This window comes from Rhinopithecus bieti, unplaced genomic scaffold (assembly GCF_001698545.2).
Source record: "Rhinopithecus bieti isolate Rb0 unplaced genomic scaffold, ASM169854v2 scaffold_31823, whole genome shotgun sequence".
NCBI lineage: Eukaryota > Metazoa > Chordata > Mammalia > Primates > Cercopithecidae > Rhinopithecus > Rhinopithecus bieti.
In genome coordinates this window covers 400,562-410,851 of record NW_016814121.1, presented here as the reverse complement: position 1 = coordinate 410,851, position 10,290 = coordinate 400,562, and the positions used below count along the sequence as shown (strand labels likewise).

The 10,290-nt window shown below is 53.2% G+C and overlaps 2 protein-coding genes across 2 annotated transcripts in view; both read right to left on the bottom strand.

Annotated features, from left to right (window-relative positions):
- Nucleotides 1–1,576: 1,576 nt before the first annotated feature.
- Nucleotides 1,577–10,290, bottom strand: part of NCF1 (neutrophil cytosolic factor 1) — a 17,653-nt gene continuing 8,939 nt past the window's right edge. Inside the window, 8 exon segments of the mRNA XM_017849908.1 lie at nucleotides 1,577–1,909; nucleotides 2,217–2,362; nucleotides 2,589–2,693; nucleotides 6,067–6,184; nucleotides 7,758–7,865; nucleotides 8,323–8,350; nucleotides 8,352–8,414; nucleotides 8,417–8,452. Coding sequence (XP_017705397.1) covers nucleotides 1,788–1,909; nucleotides 2,217–2,362; nucleotides 2,589–2,693; nucleotides 6,067–6,184; nucleotides 7,758–7,865; nucleotides 8,323–8,350; nucleotides 8,352–8,414; nucleotides 8,417–8,452 — 726 coding nt within the window. The 3' untranslated portion in view covers nucleotides 1,577–1,787.
- Nucleotides 3,363–3,847, bottom strand: LOC108513938 (cytochrome c oxidase subunit 7A2, mitochondrial). The gene has a single exon (XM_017849907.1). The coding sequence runs from the start codon at nucleotides 3,759–3,761 to the stop codon at nucleotides 3,510–3,512; it is 252 nt and encodes an 83-aa protein (XP_017705396.1). The 5' UTR covers nucleotides 3,762–3,847; the 3' UTR covers nucleotides 3,363–3,509.

Genomic DNA, 10,290 nt, shown 5'->3' with positions numbered 1-10,290 from the left:
TTTTTTTTTTTTTTTTTTTTTTTTTTTTTTTTTTTTTTTTGAGACAGAGTCTCGCTTTGCTGCTTAGGCTGGAGTGCAGTGGCGCAATCTTGGCTCACTGCAAGCTCCGCCTCCCGGGTTCACGCCATTCTCCTGCCTCAGCCTTCCGCTGAGACTACAGGCGCCCGCCACCACGCTCGGCTAATTTTTTGTGTTTTTAGTACAGACGGGGTTTCACCGTGTTAGCTAGGATGGTCTTGATCTCCTGACCTCGTGATCCGCCCGCCTCGGCCTCCCGAAGTTTTTTTTTTCTTTTTTTGAGAAGGAGTCTTGCACTGTCACCCAGGCTGGAGTGCAGTGGAGCAATCTCGACTCACTGCAGCCTCTGACTCCCGGGTTCAAGTGATTCTCCTGCCTCAGCCTCCCGAGTAGCTGGGATTCTAGGCTTGCGCCACCACGCCTGGCTAATTTTTATGTTTTCTGTAAAGATGGGGTTTCACCATGTTGGCCAGGCTGGTCTGGAACTCCTGACCTCAAGTGATTCACCCACGTTGGCCTCCCAAAATGCTGGGATTACAGGCCTGAGCCACTATTCCCAGCCATCCAGTGGTTTTCTGAAAGCTTCTGTCAGTCCTTTGATGGTCAGCCTATTCTCTTGACAAATATCTGTTCCCCTTATGATTTTCTCTTGTCTCTAAGGGACCTGGCTCCCCCATCCTCACATACCCACTTCCGCATATGTGGGACAGCTCTCCCTGCCACTCGTGGCCTTCGTGACAAGTTACTTCTTTTGCAAGACTGGCAGCTTCACTTTGTACCTTCGTGTCTGCATTTTGCAGAAAGACCTGCCCTCAGAGCAAAGGCTCTCAGGCCACAGGGCTGGCAGCAATGCTAGGGTGAGCGGTGAGGATGTGTTCATAGTGAATATTTGCTTTCTGGTACAACCTCACTACCAGGGCACAGTCTCAGTGAACAACAGAGGACACCCTGGACCTGTTACTTTTTTTTTTTTTTTTTGGAATAGAATCTCGCTCTGTAGTCCAGGCTGGAGTGCAGTGGCGCCATCTCCGCTCACTGCAACCTCTGCCTCCTGGGTTCAAGCGATGCTCATGCCTCAGCCTCCCCAGTAGCTGGGCTTATGGGCGCGTGCCACCACGCCCAGCTAATTTTTGTATTTTTGGTAGAAATGGGGTTTCACCATGTTGGCCAGGCTGGTCTCCAACTCCTGAGCTCAAGCGATCCTCCCACCTCGGCCTCCCAAAGTGCTGGGATTACAGGCGTGAGCCACCGCACCAGGATCTAAGTTATAACATTTTTTTTTATCCCAGCTATAGGGTCACCCATGTACCCTGGATGGCAGCCTGTCTCCTGTCATGAGACAGGGCTGTCCCGCTGCACTGTGCCCACCCATCTTCAGGACTCTTCTGCCAGAGTCCAAGCAGGTGGTTTCTGACCAAACGGTCAGCAGGAAACCGGGAGTTCCTCTTGCACTTGGCCTTGTGCAAACCTGTTCTTGACCAAGGCCAGGGCAATATGCAACCAGACCTCGACTCTTGCAACTTCCCCCTAGCAGAACTCACAACCTCCTGTCCTTAACTTAGAAATACCCCTGGGGCGGAGCCCGGCCCTCCCGGCATCCCTGCAGAGCCTCGGTCCACTCCAAGCAACTTTTATTGAGGGTGGCGGGAGCCGCGCTGGACAGGGGCCGGGGCTGGCCTCGGCGTCCAGACAACAGGTTCTATAGAACACGTATATACAGGGACGGGGCGGGAGGGGCCGAGACGCTAGCTGGGGACTGCGCTCTAGCCTCAGACGGCAGACGCCAGCTTCCGCCTGGTGCTCTCGCTGCAGCGGTTCAGGATGAGGTCAGCGCTGGGCCGCGGGGGCACCGCCGGCTGTGGTTTAGAGCGCTGGGTCTGCGGCTCCTCCTCTGCGGGCAGAGCAGGGCCGAGTCAGAAGCCCCGCCCCGAACGATGGCCCCGCCCACAGTGATCTCTGGCCCCGCCCCGCCGCGTTCTCTAACTCCTGCTCCGCCCTCTGGCCTCGCCTCGTGGTCGTGCCTCTCCCTCTGACTCCGCCTCTTAGGGATCGCTCCGCCCCCTAGCTCCCGCTCCTCCTCTGGGCCCGCCTTCAGTCCCCGCCTCTCCCTCTGATTCCGCCCTCTGGCCCCGCCCCGCCGCTCTCCCGCTGACTCCGCCCCTAGGGTTACCCGGCCTTCCTCCTTCTGCTGCACTCACCCAGAGGGCTCCCGGGGCTCTGCGGTGACGGCCGCGCCTGGCGGCGCCGCTGCTGCAGAAAACGGACGCTGTTGCGGCGATAGGCGTCCTGGCTGAGGCGCTTCCGCGACCGCTGGTGGATGCTGTGCGCGTTGCGGATGGACGACCTGGCCCAGCGGGACAGGGCGTAGTCAAAGCCCGAGCGCTCCCCTGCCCCCAGGGACTCGATGAGCCCCATACCGCGGCCAGGCGCATCCAGCCCCTTTCCCCGGTGAGGGTTCTGCCTCTCCTGCCGCTGAGAGCCCCCGCCCCGGCACTGCCAAGCTGCCTAGACAGAGCGAAACCGTGGTGCCCCCCCCTCGACCCCGCCCAGCCCCGGGGAACTCCGCTCACCTGCGGGGCGGCGCCCCGCGCTTGATCTGGCGTTGGGCCTGGGACACGTCTTGCCCCGACTTTTGCAGGTACATGGAGGGGAAGTAGCCCGTGACGTCATCTTTCCTGCAACAGAAGCAGCCCTTGAGGCTGGGGCAGTCACCTGGGGGACGCTCAGAGGAGGGGGTTTCAGGGCTCTCTCTGAACAATTGGGGTTAGGTCAGGCTGAGAGGTTGCAAACAACCGGACACCTGCCTCTGTGGGCCTCAGTTTCCTGGTCTGTGCAACTGAGACCCTTCCAGCAATCCTTCCACAGTCTATGCAGGGGCGGAGGTTAGCAGATCCAGGTCACCGCAGGGAACAGGTATTTGCTATAAGACATTGGCAATAATGGGCAGGGCACGGTCGCTCACGCCTGTAATCCCAGTACTTTGAGGGATCTAGGTGGGAGGATTGCTTGAGGCCAGGAGTTCGAGACCAGCCTGGGCAACATAGCAAGACCTCTATTGCTACCTCCCAAAACAATTAAAGAAAAAAGAAGACACTGGCAGATTATATTTGCCAATTTTCCTTTTTTCTTTTTTTTTTTTTTNACAGAGTGAGACCCTGTCTCAAATAAATAAAATACACATTTATCCTTAAAATCACATAGTGCAGTTGTATTTACAAATAAAAGTCCTAGTGTTATAGCTCTAAGGATTTGTCTACCAGGTTTTCTGCTCATCACTGGAAATGCCCCCTCCTCCCAAAATAATTTTTTATTTTTTATTTTTTATTTTTATTTTTTATTTTTTATTTTTTTTCATGGTAAAGACTGCTTTATTGGCAGCACTTACTACAAGTCAATAAATATTGATCCCCAGAGAAGAGCTCGGTTATCAGATTACTGGTCCATAGAGAGCGGAATGAAACTGAACCAAGTGATTGCTGGGATGATTGAAGTCACTCCTGCTTCTTGGGAAATGCAGCCACGGCCAGCTGATACATGGCATATGCTGTTCCACCAATTGTAAGAACCATGGTGGCTCTATACAGGAGGACATCAGCTATCCCACCCTTTAGATACAGTGGAATTTCATCATCCTCCTGGAACAGTTTTTGTTTCTCTGGAACTTTATTTTTAAAATGCCTGCGGGAAGTAGTGCTTATGGTTCTCTGTCCAATCTGACGGAGAGCCAGCAGATTCCGCAGCATCTTGGCTGTTACTGACCAGCAACCACCACAACTTAACACCAGCAACGAAAATGGCCACGCCGGAACCACCAATTTTTCTTTTATGTTAACTGCCTTCTGTCTCCTACGAAACTTTGCCTACCTCCAAGCTACCAAATTCTGTGCTTTCTTCCAAATACTTTCCCCCCGCCCAACCCCAAGACAGAGTTTTGCTCTTGTTGCCTAGGCTGGAGTGCAATGGTGTGATGTCGGCTCATTGCAACCTCTGCTTCCCAAGTTCAAGCAATTCTCCTGCTTCAGCTTCCCAAGTAGCTAGGATTACAGGCATGTGCCACCACGCTTGGTTACTTTTGTATTTTTTTAGTAGAGACAGGATTTCACCATGTTGGTCATGGCTGGTCTCGAACTCCTGACCTCAAGTGATCCACCCGCCTCAGTCTCCCAAAGTGCTGGGATTACAGGTGTGAGCTCCCCGTCCAGCCCCAAATGCTTTTTAGTTTCAGGTTTTACTCTGGGATAAACCTGTGATCCATCTGAAGTAAACATCTGTGCACAGTGTGAGGTAGGGGTCTGGGTTTGTTTTTTGCTTTTTTTTTTTTTTTCAGTATGGAAATCCACCTGTTCCAGCACCATTTGTTGAAAAGACTTTCCTTCTATTCTCAATATTATATTTAGGAGTAAAAAAAAACCAAAACTTTGCATAATACAAGGTTCACATAAAACCCTAATTCTTGGCTGATGGGAGGATCACAAGAAGATTATCAAGGACACAGGATGGGAGTTAACGGAGTGTGTGTCTAAAAGGCTGAGAAATGCTGCCTCAAAGCCCTCTGGCCCACGGCCCGGCTGCAGGTATGCATGTTGTGGTCCTAGCTTTAAGATAAGCTTGCAGCAGGGCGCCAGGCTGGTCCTGTGACCTGGGGCTCTCAAGACGCCAGCAAAGGCCCAGCATGGAGGCTCATTCCTGTAATCTCAGTGCTTTGGGAGGCCAAGGCAGGAGGATCTCTTGAGGCCAGGAGTTTAAGACTAGTCTTGGCAGCATAGTGAGACCCCATCCCTACAAAAAAATTAAAAAACATTAGCCGGATGTGGTGGTGCTCACCTGTAGTCCCAGCTACTTGGGAGGCTGAGGCGGGAGGATCGCTTGAATGAGTTATGACTGTGCTCCAGCCTGGAAGTCAGAGCAAGACCCTGTCTCAAAAAATAAATAAATTTGTAAAAAATGAAGACACAGGAAAGGACCTGGGAGGCCCTGCAGCTCCAGGGAAATGGCTCCACCAGCCACTAGAATTCTGTGATCCCCAGAACCAGAAAGAAAAAAAAAATTAGTATTTCTGCATTCATTTGGAGGATACACAGATGGGAATTGCAATGGAAGCTTTTTTTTTTTTCTTTTAAGAGACAGAGTCTTGTTCCATCACCCAGGCTGAAGTGCAGTGGTGCAGTCATAGCTCACTGCAGCCTCCAACTCCTGGGGTCAAGCAATCCTGTCACCTCAGCCTCTTGAGTAGCTGGGGCTACAGGCATGCGCTACTACGTACAGCTAATTTTTACATTTTTTTTGTGGAGACAGGGGTCTCCCTACATTGCCCAGGTTGGTCTTGAACTTGTAGCCTTGAGTGATCCTCCCACTTCAGCTTCCCAAAGTGTTGGGATTACAGGCATGAGACACCGCACTGAACCACAAGAAAGCTTTAAAAGAAAAAGGACTGATAAAAGGATGTAATCTTTTTTTTTTTTTTTTTGAGATGGAGTTTCGCTCTTTGTCGCCCAGGCTGGAGTGCAATGGCGCGATCTCGGCTCACTGCAACCTCCGCCTCCTGGGTTCAAGCAATTCTCCTGCCTCAGCCTCCTGAGTAGCTGGGATAACAGGCTCCCACCACCACACCCAGCTAATTTTTCTATTTTTAGTAGAGACAAGGTTTTGCCATGTTGTCCAGGGTGGTCTCAAACTCCTGACCTCACATGATCGTCCTGCCTCAGGCTCCCAAAGTGCTGGGATTACAGGCCTGAGTCACTGCGCCCAGCCAGGAATGTAATTATTTATACAACAGTTCACCATGTTGCCAGAGAAGGAATAATAGTAAGTGGTTAGGGAAAGATCCTAAATCACAAAGATGCATGCACTTGGACAAGGACATTAGATCCCCACAAGACAGGCCAGGGTGGGCTCACCCCTCCCTGCTACTGAGATGGAAACTGAGCCCAGAGAGGGGCAGTGGCTTACCCAGAGTCCCAGGGACAAGTCACCCCAGATACCCAAACACTCCCACCGTGGCTGGGGCTGACTCGGGTGGGTGCCCTGGATGGAGTGGAGCCCTCCTACCTGATGACCCACCAGCCGTCCAGGAGCTTGTGAATGACCTCAACAGCTTCGCCCACGAGCAGGGACACCTCGTCCTCCTCCACAGCAGCGTAGGCCTTGATGGCAACGTACGGCTCGCCTGGTCCACGGCGGGGGCACAGAGCACGGTGTGAGATCTGGCCAGCCCGGGGCTCGCCACCCATCCCGTCTTCTTCTCTCTGCACCTGGGCTTCCTCCAGGCACTCCAGACCCACCCAGGGCCCACAGTTCCCCCTCTTCTGGGTCTCCTCCCTCCATCCTCCTACTCCATCCCGGTTTCCCTCGGCAAGCTCCTGCTGGCACCCTCTCTGGGGGCACACTCTGGACTTCTGCCCTCTGCCCCCTACACCCAGGTGAGCTTGTCCACTCCCATTCATTGCCACCCACTCCGGGGACCAGATTCCACAACGATGAAGGTCTGTCCAGACACCTAAATATGACAAGAGACCAGCCATGAGTAGGTGGGTGGAGCACCTGTCCACGTGGCACTGGGAACTGCTTGGCTGTGGCTGTCGGCCTGGGGGCTGCAGGCCTTCCCAGTGTTTAAACAATAGCCACAGGCCGGACGAGGTGGTTCCTGCCTGTAATCCCTGCACTTTGGGAGGCCGAGGTGGGTGGATCACCTGAGGTCAGGAGTTCGAGACCAGCCTGTCCAACATGGTGAAACTCCATCTCTACTAAAAATACAAAAATTAGCCTGGTGTGGTGGTGCACGCCTGTAATCCCAGCTACTCAGGAGGCTGAGGCGGAAGAATTGCTTGAACCCAGGAGGCGAAGGTTGTAGTGAGCCGAGATTACATTACTACACTCCAGCCTGGGTTGACAGAGCCAGACTTTGTAAAACAAACAAACAAACAAACAAACAACAAAAAAAAACACTGTAAATCCACATAAAAGGGTGAAATCACGTCATTTTAAAATGTGGGTAACCAGGCCAGGGGCAGTGGCTCACACCTGTAATCCCAGCCCTTTGGGAGACTGAGGCAGGTGGATCACCTGAGGTCAGAAGTTCGAGACCAGCCTGGTCAACATGGTGAAACCCGTCTCTACTAAAAATACAAAAATTAGGTGGGTGTGGTGGCACATGCCTGTAATCCCAGCTACTCGGGAGGCTGAGGCTGGAGAATCACTTGAACCAGGACAGCAGAGATTGCAGTGAACCGAGATCACACCACTGCACTCCAGCCTGAGCAAGGGAGTGAGATGCTGTCTCAACAACAACAAAGATAAATAAATAAATAATAAATAAATAAAATAAAATGGTAACCAATTCTATTATAGTTTTTTTTCAAGCTCAATGCAGGCCGCGTTCAGCCCCAGCACTGCCAGTTTTCCCTTTCTGGTCAGTGATGACGCCCCCACCTCCAGGCAGCCCTCCTTCCTGAGCCTAAGGTCTGCTCGTCCTTCAGTTTCCCACTGTACCTGACCACATGCCCATAGACATAACTGACCTCCCACCCTCCCCCATCGTTTGCTCCTCCTCCTGGTTCCCTGTCCGGACCAAGGACATCGAAACCTGCCAGGGCCCCCCAAGCCAGAGAAGATGAGGTCTCAGCCCTGACATTTCTGCCAAGCCAGCAACCAGCCCAGACTCCAAAGCAGTCACTCAACATCCCTGGGTCCCGCCTGCCCCTTTCTCCCACACCCCTATGGCCTGGGAGGGCAGGGGACACCTGCATAGTTGGGCTCAGGGTCTTCCGTCTCGTCGGGACTGTCCAGGGGCTCGAGGAAAGACGCTGGGATCCAGCCTCGCTTTGCTTTCATCTGACAGAACCACCAACCTGTGCCAGAGATGCGGGAATGTGACTGAGGGGTGGGACCCGGAGGCTCCCTGCAGCCATCAGGGACGGTAAGGACACAGGGACACAGATACACCGATGTCCAATGCTCAGATTTGGAAATATCACCTTCACCTCACTGGACAACGAGGTCACATGCATGCATGCACATATGCTCACAGAATCATAGCTCTGAGCCCACTTCATAATGAGCAGACAGTCCCATACCCACCCAGACAGAACACTCAGACATGCACCACCCCGACCTGCCATGCACAGATGCCCACAGCCATTGCAGGGTGCACACTCAGAGAGAGGGCGACTCGCAGTGTGGGGAGGACATTCAGGGCCCCTAAAGGAGCCAGAGTCCCCCAGGGCAGGCTGCCTGGCCTTGGCAGCGTGCTTGTGGCTGGTGGGTTCCTGAGCATCCAGGGCAAGGAGCCCGTAGGGCGGATCTGACCGCTCTGCCTCTTCTGCACGACCTCAACCCACGTCCCCCCCCATGGCCAGAGCCATCTCAGGTGCCCGAGGTCTTCTCGTAGTGGCAATGGCAGCCGGTACGCTTGCAGGATGATGGCGGGCGTGATTGTCTGGGGGCAGAGCGAGGGCAGGCGTGAGTGGGCACTGCGGGCCATCTGGGGTCTCCAGAACAGGTCTGGCATCCTGGAGTCTCTGGTGCCCGCTGTTTCCGTGCGTTTTGCCTCCCAATTATTTTTGTCTTGTTCGCCTTTCTCACTTTTTTTTTTATTGGAGAAGGAGTCTTGCTTGTGTTAGCAGTCAGTGACGTATCACAGTCTGCAGCCCTGGTTATAGCCAATTTCCTGCCTCAGTTCCTTTATAGCTGCGGATGTCAGGCATATGCCACTACACCTGTCGCTAATTTTCTTAGACAGTTCATGCTCTTTCTCCTGGTCTTCTGTTCTTTGCGGTTTTTAACTTTTTTTTCAGCTGCGGTAGTTCGCTCTGCCGCCTAGCTACAGTGCGTACAGTTTTGGTCATTCACCTTGGGCAATTCGCCCTCAGCCTCCCAAGTGCTGGCGACTACAAGCACCGCACCACGCCCAGCTCAATTTTATTTAGTAGAGTGGCGGGTTTCACTCATGTCTGTCTCAGGCTGGTCGTTGAACTCCTGACTCAGGTGATCCCCCAACTCGGCCTCCCGAGAGTGCCGAGATACACGGAATAAGCCACAGCCCTGGCGTTTTCCTAACTTAGGTGCACTCGAGATGCCTGGGATTTTGCTAAAGATGCCTATCCTGTTCAGTAGGCCCTCCTGGGTGCGTTTCTGACAGGCCCCCTCATCAGCGGGAGGTGCTGATGCGTTTTATTGGCTGAGATCAGTCTTCTCAAAACTTCGTATGTGAAGTCCTAACCCCCCAGTTAGGGCCACTAATGCCTTTAGGTGTGGATGTTTTGGACGATAGGGTCTTGCAAACTGCGTAATTAAGTTAAAATGAAGCGTCATTAGAGTGGGGCCTAACCCACATGCCTGGTGTCGCTTAAAGAAGAAGAAAAAGGCCAGGGCACAGTGGCCCCTCATGTCTGGCCATCCCAGCACTTTGCGGAGCGAAGGCACGAGGGTTGCCCTTGCAGGCCAAGAGCTTAAGCCAGCCTGCGGCAATTGTAGTGAGACCCCTCTCTACCAAAAACTTAAATGTAGCTGCGCCAGGGCCGCGGGTTCAGCCTTCATCCAGCACTTGGGAGGCCGAGTGGCGCGGATCACGACCGGTCAGCGAGTTCGACCATCCTGCGCCTAACATGTGAACCCAGTCTTCTACTTAAATATTAAAAAAAAGCTAGCCGGGCGAGGGTGGCGCGGGCCTGTAGCTCCCAGCTACTCGGGAGCTGAAGGCAGCGAGATGCGTCAAACCGGGGAGCAGAGCTTGCAGTGAGCTGGACCCGGCCACTGCACTCCAGCCTGGGCACAGCCAGACTCGTCTCAAAAAAAAAAAAAAAAAAAAAATAGCTGGTCATGGCATGGTGGCGCACACCTGTAATCCCAGCTACTTGGGAGGCTGAGGTGGGAGGATCGCTTCAGCCCAGGAGGTCGAGGCTGTAGTGAGCTACGATCACACCACTTCACTCCAGCCTGGGCAATAGAGCGAGACCCTGCCACTGAAAACAACAAAAACAAAATAGTGGCTGGCACAGAGTAAGTGCTCCACTAATGTTAGCTATTATTATTATTATTGTTGTTATTAGCAGAGACTGTGCAATAATATTAGAAACTGCCACAGCCCTGCACCACCTCTGAAGGCCATGTTGGCCTCCAAAACCTGTTCATTCATTCAGCCACAAACACTGCCCCGGCTGCCGGGAGCCAGGGTCTGTGCTGGTCTCTGCACTGCCACCTGCAAAGGGCTCCTTTCAGTCTCCAAGGACCTTCCAAACACCCAATTCTTCTTCTTCTTCTTCTTCTTCTTCTTCT